The sequence below is a fragment of the Canis lupus genome, chromosome 21, assembly GCF_048164855.1.
Source record: "Canis lupus baileyi chromosome 21, mCanLup2.hap1, whole genome shotgun sequence".
Classification (NCBI taxonomy): Eukaryota; Metazoa; Chordata; class Mammalia; order Carnivora; family Canidae; genus Canis; species Canis lupus.
In genome coordinates, this window is record NC_132858.1 from 56,077,361 (window position 1) to 56,095,161 (window position 17,801).

Sequence of the window (17,801 nt, forward strand, 5' to 3'; positions counted from 1 at the left end):
ATGTAAAGGATGAGAACACACAGGGAAAATCTTTAGTCCTTATTAGTCCAAATAAAACCGACGACCACAGCACCTGTGTGACCCCACGCCGGCCGCCGGTGCCAGGGCCCCATCCACTCCGGACGAGGGGTACAGGGTTTACAAGCGCTGGGGAAGGCATCCTGGATCAGCGAGGACATTTCTTGTCCTCTCTCTCTCTGGACTGTCGCAAGGAGAGCGCATGTCCTACTGGTAGAAGCATGACTGTGGTGGGGACTGGGGGGCTCCACGTGCGTCCCAAACACACTCACCTTCTCAGCCCCCTTCTCCCTTCCTCTGCAGTGAGGGGACCGGGCCACGCTGGCTCTAGAGCACCAGCAGGTAGAGCTACGGCACGCACGGACGCACAGTAAACAGTTCGACAGAAAGAAACAGACATGCAACATACATGTACACGTAAAACACCAGCAACATACACATACACACAGCATATGTACACATGGAGCACGATACATCCGTACGACACACATACACAACACAGGGGCACATGCAGTCTATACACAACATGCATGTACACACACAACACGCGTGTATGCACAATATACATCTACCAATGCAACATGCACACAACACGTATATACACACAGCATATGTGCGCTGCATACACGTACGACATACATGTGGCATGCATATGTCCAACAGGCACCATGCATGGGACATACATATGCACACACAACATACATGTAACACACATGCGACATACCTGTTTTTCAGGTGCTGGGGAGAGCCAAGGCACCGGAAGCTGCCGTTGACCATGATGGCAAGTCTCGTGCAAAGAGCCTCGCACTCCTCCATGCTGCGGGGAGGACGAGAGGCGTGTGAGCGAGCTGTGCCCTGCGGACATCAGGCTTGGACCAAACAGGTCAACAAAAACACTGTGGCAAATTCGTGAATTTTCTATATTCTTGAATATCTAATATACAAACCTCAAGAAACCCTCCAAAACTCATTTTTTACACAGATGTTTTATTTAGATAGCCCTGACACAATGAACTGAAAACTTAGCAGCCTTTCAGTATCTGAGGAGCAGTTATGAGGACAGAACCTTTTAGTGACAGTACAAAAATATAAACTAGATACAAGTGACCTTCATAGAAAATGTGGAAGTTTTATGAAAAAATAAAAGCAATAAGATCTACTAATGAACCTAAATGAAATCTTGAATCAATAAAAAGATCTTCCAAGAAAAAAGTGAATATATTTTAGAAAAAGAAAATTGTTATAATATTTTATAATTATTATAAAATTATAATTATAAAATATTTTATAAATATATATAAAATTATAAATAATTATTAAATTATATATTATAATTATTATAAAATTTATATTATATAAAATTGTCATAATATTTTATAATTATTATGAAATTATATTAAATAATTATAAATTTATATAATTATTATAAAACTATATTATAAAATTATTATGAAATTATAATGATTATAGAAATATAATTATTATAAAATTATAACATTATAACTGTTATAATATGAAAATGAAATGTTATAATGTGAAAATATAATGTTATAACATTGTTATAATTATTATAATATGAAAATTACTGTAATATGAAAATTATTGCAATATAAAATAGTGTTAGTATAAATGTACATGTAAAATATAATAGGATATATAAATACAAAATGTAATCAGTGAATTTCATATAAAATACAAATATGAATTTGATTTTACTATAATATATAAAATAAAATATAAAAACCACATTATAATTTGCAACTGTGATTTAGTTGGCCTTAATATGCAATATTATTTTGATATAAAATCTGTAATAAAGAGTCCTAGCTTAGAATAGTATTATTATAATTATATGGAAAATAACATGAATTATAATAAGGATATAGTCTGATGCCAATCAAAATTATGGAGCATATCTTCAAAGTTATTTAGTTAAGAGGGTGAAAACACTGTAAACAAGAAAAGTAATAGAATTTGCCCCAGAAACTATTAGCATTTGTTTAAGGCTAAAATAATTTGAAGAAGGCTACCCGCTAAGGAATTCGAAGGCAGATCGTTGGAACCAGACAAGACCGCATGGAAGGGGACAGTCACGCTTCCAACAGGTAAGTGCTGGGAGGAGGCGAACGTCCCGCCCAGTAGGACAGCAACAGACAAACTACGACAATGTCTGGCAGCTGACAAGGCAAAACTACAAACTTCTAATAAACGCGTCAACACTCAGCAAATAAACCTTAAAAAAAAAAAAAAAAACTACAACAAACGCAACCCAAGAGGGTTAATACGTTCAGTATAAAGAGCAGATACATGTTAGCGTAAAAACAGAACGATGCAGATGCGATCCAGGAAAAAGGGCAAACACAGAGACTCCAAAGACCTGCTCCCAGGTAATCCGCATACCAACAGCTTAGAAGCTCAGCCACCAAATAAGTGATCAGAAAACTATTTTCCAGCCAGAGAGGCATTTGTCATGTGCACTTTTGTACGTTGTACAGGAAAGCACTTTCCCCCCTCATCTGCAGGGCAGATTAAAACAACGAATTCTCAGATCATAAAAATTACCCCCAAAGTTAAAGCATCTTCTCCATGATCCTCGGAGGGTCCCCTCATATACTGCCGGTAGGAGTGAAAAATCGGCATGACTTTCTGAAAACCCAATTTGACGATTCCCTCTTTTCTAGGAACTTACCTTAGGAAATTCAGAACTTATGAATGCATGTGACAAGTTACTTATAACGGTAAAAATCCAGAAATCGGTCCTGCAATAGGATAATACAAAACTCCTACAAATGGGAGTGGATCCATGTGTTCGTCATGAAAAGGAGGTTTTGTAAAGTCAATGTAGAAAGTAGTGATACAGCAATGATAAAGTGACAGTCATGTTAGAAAAAATGTACACGTACATGGAAAAAACTAGGAAAGAAAAACACACAAAAAGGTATGATTTTCACGATACTTGAAAAAGTGAGGTGAAGGGTGGAAAGTGTTTCCTTCTTCGACCTCGTTATACTATCACCTGTGGGAACATGCGGGGTCTGTACCACCAGGGAACGGACGTAAAGCAGTCGTGCGCTCGGTCGCGGCCTGCCCAGATTGAGGGTACCCTGCTTGCCGCCCAGGCGGCTTAGGTTCCTTCCACCGTCCATGAGCTGGACCAGAAAGTGAATTTCAACCATGAAGATGGGGCCAAACCCACAGGTGAGTAAGAGGCATGGAGGGAAGACCCCGAGGCCTTGGATGACCTGAGCTCCGGCACAGCCCACCAGCGCAAAGAGTCCGTGCGGAAGAGGAAGCTTGTCTGGTCTGAGTCACTGTAGTCGGGGATCTTTGTTACAGCAGCTTAACGCGGACTGAGGAATACACGCTATCCACGTCCCAAACATGCCTTAAGGATCTTCCCGTGCAACCACGTCTTCCTCTGTTTCTTTAATCGGTTTCAGTTTAAAACAATCTTATTCCATTTTTACGAGTGTGATTAAAGTGGGGGACGCCGAAGCCATCTCTGGGTCACATCCTTAAACAGCTGAGGTGTGTGCGGATCCGTAGAAGCACCGACCTCCGTAATGACTCCGTAGTTTCCACTGATTTCTTATTAGCCGTCAAACGAACAAGATCCAAACAACAGGTGGGATAGCACGGGGGGCCAGCCGCTCAGCACGATCTCATTTGGTGAGATCCCGACCAAATGCCGGGGGTTGGATTATCAGCGAAAGTAGCCTCTGCCCGTGTACGTGGAAAACAAACGCCGCACGTCCTTGGGGTGATGATCACGCTGGCTGGAACAGCACTCTGGCCGAACGGCGGGACGACTTCAGGGCTTATAATGGGACGTACAGGTCAGGGCTCGGCGGGCGGGCGAGCAAAAAGACTCCCCATCATTCTTGGATGGACTCACTTTTTTTTTTTTTTTTTAAGATTTTACATCTTTTGGATGGGGATGGACTCGCTTCTGGTTTGTTTTTGTTTTTTTTTAAGATTTTATTTACTTATTTATTTGAGATAGAGAGAGAGAGAGAGAACGAGCAGGGGGAGAGGCAGACATGAGACACAAGCAGATTCCACACTGAGTGCAGAGCCTGACACGGGGCTCAATCTCACGACCCTGAGATCATGACCTGAGCTGGAATCAGGAGTCAGACCCCCAGGTGCCCCGGATGGACTCATTTTATTTCAATTCCTCTTGGAGGGCACAGTGGGAAACAGGTGGGAACCACACATTTCTACGCGGTCCTCCAGGAAAGGAACAGTAAGAGGAACAGAGACGGGAACTCAAAACTAAGAGGAAACTGTGCCATCTGGATAGTTTTCAGCTGAAGGCAGCTGTCTCAGAATCACAGACTCAATCCCCGGCTGCCCTGCTCTCCATTAATCGTGAGTCATTTACACCTTTGCATTGCATGAATATGAACAGATTTATAGAAATGAAGGCACAAAAAAAAAAAAGAAATGAAGGCACCTCATCAACGTGAAGCCATATGAATAAGAGGACATAAAACAGAAATTACGGTGACATGTGGTCTTTCTGAGAACTGTCTGCAATAATTATGTGCTCAGTGGAATTTAAAAGGCATTTTTAATGTGACACCAGTTTATCCGATCGTAGAACCAACCTATGAACATGAGAACCTAACAAAGGCCAGCATAATGAACACAGGAACGCAGGGTGTTTCTGCAATCGGCTCGGCCAAGAGATTGTTTTAAGCCAAAAAAAAGAAAAATGTATATATATTATAAGGTAGAGGATTTGCCAAATATATTTCATGTCAATGTAAATTTTAATTTTCTGAAGAGAAACGGAACAAAGACAAAAAGACAAGGGCAGGACTTCTGGCTGTGGCTGAATGAAAAAAAAAATTGGCAAATCTTTTCCCCCAAAAAAGACACGTATAAAACTGAGCAAAATGAATAAAAGCAACCGTTTCAGAATTCTGGAAACTGGCCAATGGCATGCAACGCCCTGAGAAGCACAGCTGACACACGGCTGAATTTAGGGTGAGGAGACTGGTGATGCACGACTGGCCTCACAACACGCAGCCACAGCGGGTGGGCCTGACCCCGGGGGCTCTGCGCTCTGCCCAGACGGCGACAGCATCAGCAGCAGGAGCTTGGTGGAGCCCGGCAGCCAGGAAGGGCCAGCAGCGCCAGCGTCCAGCCCGAGGTGGGCTCCGGGGCCCAGGCACCGGCTGGCTGGGGCACGCACGGCACTCACTGGGGCTGTAGGTATGTGCGGCAGAGTCAGGAAGGGGCCACGCCAGCCACACGCGCCACGTGCACGTGCCAGAGGCCAGCAGAACCAGGACAACACAAAACCAGGCCGCCTGGAGGAGGCCTGGGCGTGCACTCTCCTCCCCGGCGCACACACAGCCCCACGGCCCTGAGGTCGCTGAGGGCAGCCTCTGCCCATGTAAAACCCGGGGCGGGACGGGGCTCCAGGGAATCCGGGCTTTAGAAAATGAGCACGGAATTTAATCTACAAACTGAACAGAGGGATCAGGAGTCACTCGCTGCAGGGGAAAGAGATTTCGCAGATTCATGGAGGCAAAGAAACCCTGACACACGGACACATAAGAGGAACAGACAAATCAAAAACACCAAAACAACCAGCAATAATGGCAACTTTGAGGGAAGGGGAGGAATCAAAAGCCAGAGATGCTACAATTCATTAAATATCGTGAAATAGGACAGTCCGGGTGGCCCAGCGGTTGAGTGCCGCCTTCGGCCCAGGGCGTGATCCTGGGGACCCGGGTTTGAGTCTTGCATCGGGCTCCCTGAATGGAGCCTGCTTCTCCCTCTGCCTGTGTCTCTGCCTCTCTCTGTGTGTCTCTCATGAATAAATAAAAAATTTAAAAATAAATAAATAAATAAATATCGTGAAATATCCAGTTTTTGACCAGAAATTATAACCTGCATAATAAACTAGAAATTATTACCCATACGCAGGGGGGGAAAGCAGCCAGCAGAACCTGTTCCTAAGTGTCCCTAAATGCTACCTTTAGCAGAAAAGAAACTTCAAGTGAAGCCACTCTACTTAAGTACAAGGCACTAAAGGGAATGATGTTCAAAGAATTTTTTAGAAAAATGACGATGATCAACAAAGAGAGATCCTAAAGTAGATTGACACTATTCCTTTTTTAAAAAGGAACAAACGGGGCACCTGGGGGGGCTCAGCCAGTTGAGCGTCTGACTCTTGATTTCAGCTCAGGTCATGATCTCAGGGTCGTGGGTTCGAGCCCTGCATTGGGTTCTGTGCTCAGCAGGGAGTCTGCTTGAGATTGTCTCTCTCTCTGTCCCTCTACCTCCCACTAAAAATAAATAATTAAACTTTATTTTTTAAGATTTTATTTATTGATTCATGAGAGACACAGAGAGAGGCAGAGACACAGGCAGAGGGAGAAGCAGGCTCCATGCAGGGAGCCCGATGCGGGACTCGATCCTGGACCCTGGAATCTTGCCCTCAGCCAAAGGCAGATGCTCAATTGCTGAGCCACCCAGCTGTTTTAATAAATAAATTTAAAAAAAAAAGGACCAAATGGAATGTTTTTAGTAGAAGCGTATGATAAATGGAATGAAAATTTCACTACAAGGCCAACAGCAAAATCTGAGTAGCAGAAGAAAGCATCAGTGAACTTGAAGATCAATCAATGAAGATAACGCAATCTGAAAACAGAGAAAAGTATTTAAAAGAAAAGTATTTAAAAGAAATGGATCCCTGGGTGGTTCAGCGGTTGAGCACCTGCCTGCGGCCCAGGGCGTGACCCCGGGGTCCCGGGATCGAGTCCTGCATCGGGCTCCCTGCATGGAGCCTGCTTCTCCCTCTGCCTGTGTCTCTCCCTCTGTGTGTGTGTGTGTCTCTCATGAATAAATAAATATTTTTAAAAAATAAATAAAACATAAAAGAAATGGACAGACACCCATAGAGCTGTGGGACACCGTCATACTTACAGAAAGTACCAGTGATAGGAAAGGAAAGATAGAAAGATCCAGAAAAGATACTGGAATGACCACCTGCCAAAACATCCCTGCGTCTATCGAAAAACATTAACCTACGTATTCAAGAAGCACAATGGACACGAGCAGGGGCGGGGGGATGAACAAGGAGATCCACGCGTGGACACGGCAACGTTCAACCGTGAAAGCCAAAGGGGACTCCTGCAAGCCACAGGCAGGAGCGACATCAGGATCACCTCTGGCCGCCCTCTAACGGGAAACAGCGCAGCTGTTGAGTTCCCCATCGGGCTCCCCGTTCAGCGCAGTCTGCTTCTCCCCCTGCCCCTCCCCGCCCATGTGACCGTGCTCCCTTTCTAAGATAAAAATAGGTGAATCTTAAAAATAAAAAAATGATGTTGGGCAGAGAGGCACGGACGCGTGGGGCGCTGGGCAGCTCGCGGCCACCTCCCTCGGCTGCAGCGGTGTCCTGACGACGACGGATGGCGTGGGCCACGGGCTCTGGCCCCGCTGCCCTGCGGCCCTCGACACCCCCCAGCCATACCCGCGGCTCGGCGCCAGCCTGCGGCTCACCTGTGGGAGGTCAGCACCACCGCACAGCCTCTCCGAGCCTCCTGCGTGATCGTACGCCACAGGTGCCGCTTGGAGCAGGGGTCCATCCCAGAGCTGGGCTCGTCCTGCGGGAGAGGGCACAGGTGAGGGCCGCAGGGGGAGCCTCAGGACACGCGGGGGCGGGCGGGTTCCCGGCTCAGCACGTGCCCGAGCTCCCCTCGGGGTGCGGCAGGGCGGCCACCACCCACGGAGCTTCGGAAAGACACGCAGGAGCGGAAACGGCGTCCCCCGTGTAGCGCCAGCAGGTGAAGTGGGGTTTCATGCAACCTGGGGCTCTCTCCTCCAATATACACCCGACCCCTGCACTTACTGAACCACCTTTGAGAGAAACGGGCTCTGGGCGGCGAGATGCATGTCTGTGCTTTTTGCCGTCAGGGAGAACTAAACGCATTTCTCTTAAGGGCTCAGGGTCAGCAAGAAAGAGAAAGTGCACCCCAAAAAATGGCCCCGAGCTGCAAAGCATAGCTGTGCTCTTCTGCAACCTGGGTGAGGTACGTGCACAGCTAGAACAGTAACGGGAGCTGTGCTCACGCAGTGCCCAGCGAGCGCGGATGTGCGGCTCGTGTCCCGCCTGCGGCCCCCCCGAGCGCCCTCTGCACCTCGTCGGGAGGGGGGACCTCGAGCCACGCTTCAAATGCCAGCCGCTGGCTCTACTTCTCGGCCCGCCGTCACCAGCTGACGCCTTCATCCGGCCAAACTGGATTACCGCCAGCTCCCAGGCAGGTCTCGGGCAGCCTGCCCCCAAAGCCATGGCACCCATGCTCGCCCCCCCCCCCCCCCCCGTGCCGCTCAAGGGCCCGCGGTCCCCAACACGCCCACCAGGAGTCCCCCATGGGCGGGCGGGACGCAGAGACAGCGGGCGGATGTCAAGCCCGGATTAGCTTAGCGGTAGGTCCCGCACAGCTGCCGCTAATGGTGGACTTGTGTCGGACCTTCAGTGACGCACGTAACAGGGACTCGATCCCAAGATCATTGTTTTGGGGACGCCCGGGGGGCTCAGCAGTCGAGCATCTGCCCTTGGCTGGGGTCATGACCCCGGAATCCCGGACCGAGTCCCGCATCGGACTCCCTGCAGGGAGCCTGCTTCTCCCTCTGCCTGTGTCTCTGCCTCTCTCTATGTCTCATGAATAGATAAAATCTTAAAAAAAAAAAAAGGATGATCTTTTTTAAGATTTTTGTAAAACTTCAATGCATTTTTGGATTCTGTTCGGGAACTGTCATCTCAAGCAGGAAGTTCCTCAGTTCAGGGAACCAACAGTGCAGACGGGCTCTCCTCCCAGGGGGCTCCATGAGCTCGGCCGCGTCCCAGGTGGCGGCGCCCAGAGGCCGCGGCCCTCCGTCCCCAGGACTCACCAGGAGGAGCAGGTCAGGTGAGCCCAGCAGGGCCAAGGCCGTCGATAGCTTCCGCCTGGTGCCCCCACTGTACGTGGCCACCAGCTGGTCCACGTGGGCTTCCAGGCCTAGACGCTCCACGAGGTCCCCGGCCACCTGCAAGACAGGCGCCTCCCATGAAGGCAGCCCTCACTGGGCCCGGGCCGGCTCTCAGCCCTGCAGCCCCCTCACCCCCGCCCGGCACAGGACGGTGCCTGTGGGCGTCTCCGTGTGGGCCGAGCACCCCGCCCGGAGCCCAGGGAGACACAGGGGGCGCAGGGGGTGCAGGGGCGGAGACCCGGCCAGCCAGGGTCTGGATGCACAGCCACACGGGCGGGCCCACTGGGACTTCGGGGCGCAGAGACTTGGGACGAGGGTTCTTGACAGTCACACAGGCAGGAAATGCCCTGTTTCCAGGAAGGAGCCCCTGGGCTCGGGAAGGGGGCCACTGAGTTGGAGCTTCCCTTGGGCCACGGCTGGGAAGTGGCTCATGCAGCCTTGAGGACGGGGGTGGGGGGGGATGGTGCCACGGGCTGGGGTCCTGGCCCTGGACCTGCACACTCTCGCGCCTCCTCTCCCCTCCCCAGCTCCCCCTTTGCCTGCCCTGTGCCTAGCACCCGGGGCCCAGCCAGTGGGCGTCTGTCCGCACCCCCTCCTCCCAGTGGCCGTCCGGGGCCCACGCAGCCCCTCTGCTCCACACCCAGCACGATTCCCACCCCGTACGTTTGGCTCGTTCCAGGCCCATCCCCCCCGACCCCATGCAGACCTCGGGGGCTGACGCCGAGCACCAGTGGGTTTCCCGCTCCCTCCCCACAGTTTAAACCTCTGACAAAAGGGTCAAACTGGACCCTCGCGACCGCAGAGACACGGACCTGGCTCTGTCTTGTCCCTGTGGATCTCATCATACAGTCAAACTGGCCAAGATTGTATCTTAACTCAAATTTAGGAGAAGCAGGGAAAAGTCTGTGCCCTGAGTAACTAACAAAATGTAAGACAAAGGGAAAAAAATAAAAAAATAAAATAACAAGATATAAATATATTTAAACTGTATGAACTAATATTCATGCTTTATTAAATAAACCCGCACAAGTCAGGATAATCCTAATAAGGACAACGACGATGAAACGTCCACAATGCCTGGAAGTACCAGTGTGACGTTTCTGCCCCAACAGGAACCGCTCTGCAGCTTTACCGCGTGGCCTCGAGGTAACACGAAGGGCCCGAGGACCCACCTCGTGCGCAGACAGCGCGAGGCCCCGACCCAGCCGACTTCAGGGTTGCTTGTGTTCCCGGAGCCTAGAAACCGGCCACATTGCCCCAATTCCACAAAAGGTCACCGCTGGGCACCTGGGGGCTCGGCTGGTGACGCGTCTGCCCTCGGCTCAGGTCGTGACCTCAGGGTCCTGGGATCGAGTCCTGCACTGGGGCCCTGCTCGTGGGGGGCCTGCTTCTCCCTCTGCCTGGTTCTCTGCCTCGCTCTGTGTCTCGTGAGTTAATACATTTTTTTTTAAAAAAAGATCAAAATGGCAAGGAAAAAGGAAGCGCAGGATTGCAGACACAAGCCCGCCCCCAGCTTTCAACCCGGTCCCCATTCCTCCAGCCGTCACTTCTGGCTCCTTCCACCAAAACCTCAGAGCGGAAGAAACCTTGAGGATGAAGGCAAATGGGAGGAGGAAGCAGCGGGTGGGAGGCGCTGGGGTCACCACCGGGCAGGGCCCTGCGTCCCCTCTCCCCGGACACCACACCCCAGACACCCCCACCGGCACCGCGCCCGTGGTTCTGGGGCCCGAGCCCCGACGCTGTCGCACTGTGACCCCGGCCGCAGGCCACGCCTCTGCCTGAATTGTTTTCTTATAACTTGATGCTAGATTTATTTTTAGATCAGATTCGCTGAATTCAGGCTAAAATGGAGAATTACAACACTACGCAGTGTGGACAGCCGGGGAAAAATGGAAAATCGTCACATCGACAGACTAAGCCTAATACAGGCCAAATGAATACAGCGTGTCTTCAGCACTAACTGAAGTTGTAGGGGTTCCGGGGAGGGGAAGAGGAGGAGGAGGACACACAGAAAACCCCAGGGGCTGGGCCACTGTGACCTGGGACCCCCGGGGGCTGACGGGCCTGGGTGCAGGGGGGGTGGGAGGGTGCAAAGGGCGGTCAGGAGGGGCAGGTGGGGGGACGGGGCTGTGCGAGGGGCGGTCAGGTGGGGCTGGTGCAGGAGACGCAGGAGGGGTGCGAGGGGCGGTCAGGAGGGGCAGGTGGGGGGGTAGGAGGGGTGCGAGGGGCGGTCAGGAGGGGCAGGTGGGGGCGCAGGAGGGGTGCGAGGGGCAGTCAGGAGGGACAAGTGCGTGGGGGGCGGGAGGGCTGTGAGGGGCGGTCAGGATGGCAGGTGCAGGGGGTGCAGGAGGGGTGCCAGGGGCGGTCAGGAGGGGCAGGTGCATGGGGGGGCGGGAGGAGTAGGATGCGAGGTCAGGAGGGGCAGGTGCAGGGGGCGGGAGGGGTGCGAGGGGCAGTCAGGAGGGGCCTCCCGCAGGTGCAGGTGCAGGTGCATCCTCCTCTAGAACCACAGTGGACCCCCTGCGGCTGCCCAGGCCGCTGAAGGCAGGTGCCAGCCCGCAGGAGGGAACCCAGGTGGGGGCAGATATGCCAGGAAGGCATCCCAGGGGCGGGGAGGAACCCCAGTTCCCTGTGATCAGAGGGGCCGCAGTTCAGGTTCAGCTGCGAGGGGCTCCTGGTCCCGGGACGGGCTAGGGGACCCCGGGCGGAGGGGCCACAAGGTGACTGCACGTCGTCTCCACTCCCTAGGCCACCGAAGGACCGTAGAAACAAGGCCGGACCACCCGGGGCACCAGAAGCCCCGCGGAACCCAGTGAGAAGCCAGCACGTGCTCGGCACCCGGGTGGCGTCTTCACCCGGACACATATGGGCACCAGTTTATAGGATTGGAAGGGAAACCCGGCCACTACCTGCAGCTCAGCTCCCCGTGTGCAAGCCAGGGAACAAGCGTGGCATGTAGGTCATGGGACGGCCGTGCGACACCCAGAACAGCCGCTGTGTCCCGAGACCCGGGCGGCCTGTGTTGGTCATTTTCTAAGAGCCCCTCCTGGTCACCGAGCCGAGAAGCTGCGGGACCCACCTGGCCGCTCTGGTTCCCGGATTTCTGAGGCTGAGGACGGGGCGGGACCCGGTCAGGGGAGCTAACTCCCCCGGGGTGGGGGGTACCCCGACGGCTCAGGAGGCCAGGCCTCCCATCCGGCAGCATTACCACAAACTCCGGGAGGGTTCCCCGACCCAGCCTGCGCCCAGAGGCCGGGGGGTGCCGAGCTGGCCCTGCCGCGGGACTCCACGGGGCGCGGGGCGCTGAGGCCCTGCCGACCTCTGGCCTCTTTCATCCGGACAAGGGGGGGCTGATGGGGACAGACGGCCCTCGAACGCGGGCTCCGATCGGCGTCGGGCTTCCACAGCCGCCTGGCTGGGATGAGCGGACCCAGGGTAGCGGGGCGACGGCCGGCCCCGCAGCCCGAGGGCCCGACTTACAGAGGGAGCACCGGGAGGGAGCACCGGGACGCGCAGAGGCCGAGCGTGTCTGCATCCTCTGGGGCCCGGGCCAGGTGGCAGGGCAGGGGCCACCCAGTCCCCGGGAGGGCCTCCTTCCAGCAGCCCGCGCGGCGCCTCGGCCGCGGCCCTTACGGAGAGGGGGGCATGATGTTTGCTCCCGAATAGAAGGGCCCCTAAGGGGGAGAGGCGCATAGAGACCAGACGAGCCCGCGAACATCAACCTCCCCCAAGAGGCCGAGGTGCTCGGCTCGTGACCGAACCCAAGACACCCCAGTTCCCTGTGATCAGAGGGGCCGGGGTTCAGGTTCAGCCGTGAGGGGCTCCTGGTCCAGGGGCTGCAGAGTGCGCTGCACCTGCAGGGGCCGAGGGCGCCTTACCTGGGGGATGCTCGGGCTGGGAACCCCGCGGAGGCGGCAGTAGTAGTCCAGGTGCTCCCAGCCGGTCAGCAGCTCGTCCAGGGCGTCCTGCTGCGGGCAGTAGCCGATGCGGAGCCCCGCCGCGCCCGCCGCGCCCAGGTCCAGCAGCTCTCTGCCAACACACACGGCCGCGCCGTCCAAACCCGGCTCCACAGGCCCGGCCCCTCCCGCACCCGGCCCGGCCCGCCAGGAGCTCGGACGGCCCCGCGGGGAGCAGCTACCCGGCGTCTGGGCCGGCGGGACACCCACACGGGGCGCCTGGGTGGCGGCCCAGGCTCGGCCTCCAGTGGCACCCGGGGTCACGGACACGGGCCCGAGCGACCCCCGGTCAGGCCTTTAAGAAGCCCACGCTCCTGGCGCCGTACGCAGCCTCCCACTGAACATCCGTAAACGTCTCCTGAAACGAAGACTCACCGTCATGGTCAGTGACCTCCACCCCTGAACCTGGGGCCGAGCCCATGTTGGCACCTGCTCCGCAGGGAACTGCCCTCCCCCCGTCCGCTCTGTGCACACACACTCACCCTCTCGCTCTCTAAGTAAATAAAATCTTAAAAAAAAAAAAAAAAAACTCATATTAACTGTAAAGCCTGAAAGCATTCCACACAGGAAAAGGTCTATTTCCTAAATGAAAAAAAAAAAAAAAGTCATTTTTGAGAAATCATTATTGCTACAGGTGTTACTATTGGGATCTCCCAAAAAGTGAATCCGTTCCATTCATTCAATGACTATTAATATTTTTAATTAAAGTGGCATAAGCGCCTGGGAACAAGGAAACGACACAAGAAAACCTAGCTTTGCGTAATTTTTCATTGCAAACCTTGCTTCATTTTCTCTGCTTCTTGCGAACCTCACGCCCTCCAACTCCTTCCACTCTATTTCCTGTAGCAAACAGCTGCTTCCAGCCTGACTTTTGCTGATCTGTGGAATTTTTTTCTTTTTTTTTTCTTTTTTTTTTTTTTTTTTTTTAGTTTGGCCACATTCCGGAATTTTCTCCACTGATGGATTTTAAGAGACTTTAAAAGACAGGTAGGTATCAGTGGGAGGCTTTCTCGGCAACTTTACCCTGAATATCAGAATTTTGTGAATTAATAACATACAGTTGACCCTGGGCAACACGGGGTGTTAGGGACGCTGACCCCGAGCCGTAGAAACTCCACCTGTCATTGTGGGCGCCCCCAAAGCTGAAGCGCCAACAGCCGGGTATCGACAGGAAGCCTCGGATGGACGCGTGCTCTGTGTGCCGCGCGGAGTTTATCCCGCGTCCTTAAACTAGAGAAAATAAGAGGCTCCGAAGAAAATCCTAAGGAGGACAAGACACTCACAGTCCTGGAAACTGAGAAACAAGAATCCGTGCACGGGGCCGCAACAGGCCTGGAGGGTCGGGCTTCGTTTTGAACCTCGGCCTCTGGAGAAACGTCACTGGGCGAGTTTTGCTTTCTCTCGTTTTTCCTACTGTTATTTTCCACGGCGGTAAAATGCACATGACACAGAAGGAATCGTTTGGGGGAGACCCGGCGGCTCCGAGGACACGCCGGGCGCTGCACCGTCACTGCCACCCAAGCCGCCCCAAGGCCCTGCACCCAGAAACCGGTCACGGGCCCAGGCCCGCCCCCGTGGACTTGCCCGCCCCGGGCGCCCGCAGAGCTGGACGATCCAGGGGACGACGGCAGCAGCTCGGTGTCTGGGCTCGCCGTCGAGGTCCACGCGCGCCGCGGCTCGGTGTCTGGGCCTGTTTCCACTTCCGTCCCCCACCAGCCATGTGCACAGAGTCACGTTTGGGGACCCCCACCGGCGTTTCAGAGCCGGCAAAACAAGGCCACATGTCCCCACGGCCCCCAGGGAGCGGAACGGCCGATGCCGACCACTGTGCGGCGCTAGGCGTCTCCCGCGGTTTCCTCTTTTTTCATTCTGCGGCCGTGAGGCAGAGAGAGGGAGCCGCGGAAGAAAGGAAGAGGGGCGGTCGGCTCACGTTAATAGGGACCCTGCTGCAGCGCAGCGCCCGGTTCGCAGGAACCCCAGCTGGGCTCCCCTGCAGCGGCTCCCCGGGACCATCCGGCTCGGCCGTGCATCTGCGTGGGGACTGTCACTCAAGCCCTCACCGCCCATCAGGGCTCACCAGTGACACATACGTCAAGGTCTTCGCATCGCATGTCAACAGCATCAAGGAGAATCTGGCCTTGTCCCGGGACCCTTCTATGCCCCGTCTGGGGGCACTTGGGCTGAGCATTGCCTTCAGCTCAGGTCATGATCCTGGGGTCGTGGGATCGAGGCCCCACGTCAGGCTCCCTGCTCCACGGGGCCTCTGCTTCTCTCTGCTCCCCCCACCCCGTGTGGGGTCTCTGTCTGTCTCTCTCTCAAATATACATAAAATCTTTTGGCAGGGAGGTGGAGGAAAGGGAACCCTCATCCACTAGTGGTTAATGGGAATGCAAACTGGTACAGCCACTGTGGGGAACAGGATGGAGGGTCCTCAAAAGGTTCAAAATAGGGCTACCCTACAACCCAGCAGCTGGACTACTAGGTATTTATCCAAAAGATACAAAGATACTGACCTGAAGAGGCACCTGCACCCCAGGGTTTATAGCAACACTATCAACAACAGCCAAACTACAGAGAGAGCCCAAGTGTCCCCCGAGAGATGAACGGACAAAGAGAAGGTAGTAGAAGCATATGCAGTGGACTGTTACTCGGGCTTCAAAAAAGAATGAGATCTTGACATTTGCAAGGATGTGGATGGAGCTAGAGGGTGTTCTGCTGAGTGCAATGAGTCAGAGAAGGACAAATACCAGAGGGTTTCACTCAGATGTGGAATTTAAGACACAAAAAAGGTGAGCATAGGGAGAAAAAAGAGAGAGAAAAACCAGAAAACAGACTCCTAATGATAGATAACACACAGAGGGGTGAAGGAGGGAGGTGGGTGGGGGCCGGGCTAGATGGGTGGTGGGTAACAAGGAGGGCACTTGTGAGGAGCGCTGGGTGTTGTATGTAAGTGATGAATCACTAAATTCTACTCCTGAAACTAATATTACACTATATATTAAGTAACTAGAATTTATTTATTTTATTTATTTTTATTTTTTAGTAACTAGTATTTAAATACAAACTTGAAACTACAAAAAAATAATAAATTTTTAAAAATTAAAAAAAATTTTAAAAACCACCAAAAATACTAAAAGGCATCCTATGCAAAATGGTGAAACTTTTGTAAATCATGTATCTCATAATATGCTTGTTCTGGAATCTAATAAATAATGCTTACGACTCAGTAATAAAGATGTACGTAACCCAACTTTTTTTAAATGGGCAAAATATGTGAATATACATTTCTCCGAAGATGCACAAACAGCCAAAAGGCATAGAAAAAATATGGTTAGTACCAGTAAGTCATTAGAGAAATGCAGGGAAGCACCACCTCCTACCCTCTAGGATGGCTGCGATCCAACAGGGACGCGATACGTATTTGTGAGGATGTGGAAATATGGTGACCTTACTGCCCTCCTGTTGGCGACATAAAATAGGGCTCTGTTTTAGCAAAACAGCTTGCAGGGGCGCCTGGGTGGCTCAGTCAGGGCTTCACCGACTCCGTCCCTCTGGTGCCCACGTATGATCCCATTGAAGGAAAGTTTACAAACGAGGCTAATCCATGATAACAAGTCACCACAGTCTCCTCTCGACGGGGAGAGATCACGAGGGGGGCTTCTGGGTCCCGGCAACGGTCTGCCTTAGGGATGCTAGTGGGGATGGACGAGCAGAAGAAAAAATTCATCAAGCCTTATAGTCACGATATTTAGCTGTTCTACATCTCAATTTAAAGTTCACATTTTAAAAAGGGTTTATCTGCACTTGCTGATTTATAAAACTCCCTGCGCCAGTTTTAGCATTTCAGAATGTTTATCTGGGTTCTGCTGAAACGAGCTTTCCTGGTCTCCTAGCAGCTCTGCCCAAGTCGACTAGCTCTGTGGCAATTTAAATGTATGAAACTTGTATTTATTCATTTTTAAAGATTTGAGAGAGAGGGAATATGAGTGGGGAGGGGGCAGAGGCAGAGGGAGGAGCAGACTCCTCACTGTGGAGGGAACCCGGCCATGTAGGGCTGGATCCCAGGATCCCGGGATCACGACCTGAGCCACAAGCGGGTGCTTAACCCACTGAGCCCCCCAGGTGCCCCAAACTTATATTTAAACAGCACAAGCCATTTAAAGACATGGGGGATCTATTTAAATGACCGTTCTCATGGCTCAGTGGCCCAGGCCCCTCCTGCCTCTGCAATGCTTGCACCATGTGTGTCCCCTCTCAGGTGGGATATCTGGGCTTCAGAGGAGGTCACTAACGGCAGCCGGGGAGGGCTCTAGCCACGGAAAGAGGATGCTTCTCCATCTGTCTTCAGGACTACTCACCACCCAGGTCACGAATGGCTGCCTCCTTCTAGTGACACGGGAGCCACCTTTTTAAATCGCGGACAAGATTTCACACTGGAGTGGGACGAAGAGCCTCTTCTGCTGGTCGTGCACGTAAAACGCTTGCATGCGCTTGGAGTTAGACAGAAACCACCTCGCCTGATCCTGCACGTCAGGGATCCCTCGGTTCTGCACTGTTGACCACGCACGGACGTCCGGTGCGGCGGGTGGCGGGGTCCACGGTCTGCGGAAAGGAGCCGGGGCCGCCGAGCCGGAGTGGGGCCAGGCCTTCAAAGAGCTTTAAGGACCTGTTGAGTCGAAGCATCCCGTGGCCTCTCTAGCTCCGCTTTGTTAGCTCAAAGACCTGCTGCTCTGGGAGTAGCTAAATGCTTATCGAAATGTAGAAGAGAATTCTCTGGAAAGATCAACAGATACCTTGGAGTTGAGGTCACAGGACCCATTTCAATGGCGCTGTCACAAG

The 17,801-nt window shown here is 52.8% G+C and overlaps 1 protein-coding gene across 1 annotated transcript in view; it reads right to left on the minus strand.

The window, feature by feature from the left end:
* ABCA13 (ATP binding cassette subfamily A member 13) overlaps positions 1-17,801 on the minus strand; it is a 188,038-nt gene that overhangs the window by 11,718 nt on the left and 158,519 nt on the right. Inside the window, exons 48-51 of the mRNA XM_072791800.1 lie at positions 12,885-13,035; positions 8,929-9,063; positions 7,537-7,640; positions 743-835 (exon numbers count right to left, since the gene is read on the minus strand). Coding sequence (XP_072647901.1) covers positions 743-835; positions 7,537-7,640; positions 8,929-9,063; positions 12,885-13,035 — 483 coding nt within the window. The remainder of the gene's footprint in view (positions 1-742; positions 836-7,536; positions 7,641-8,928; positions 9,064-12,884; positions 13,036-17,801) is intronic.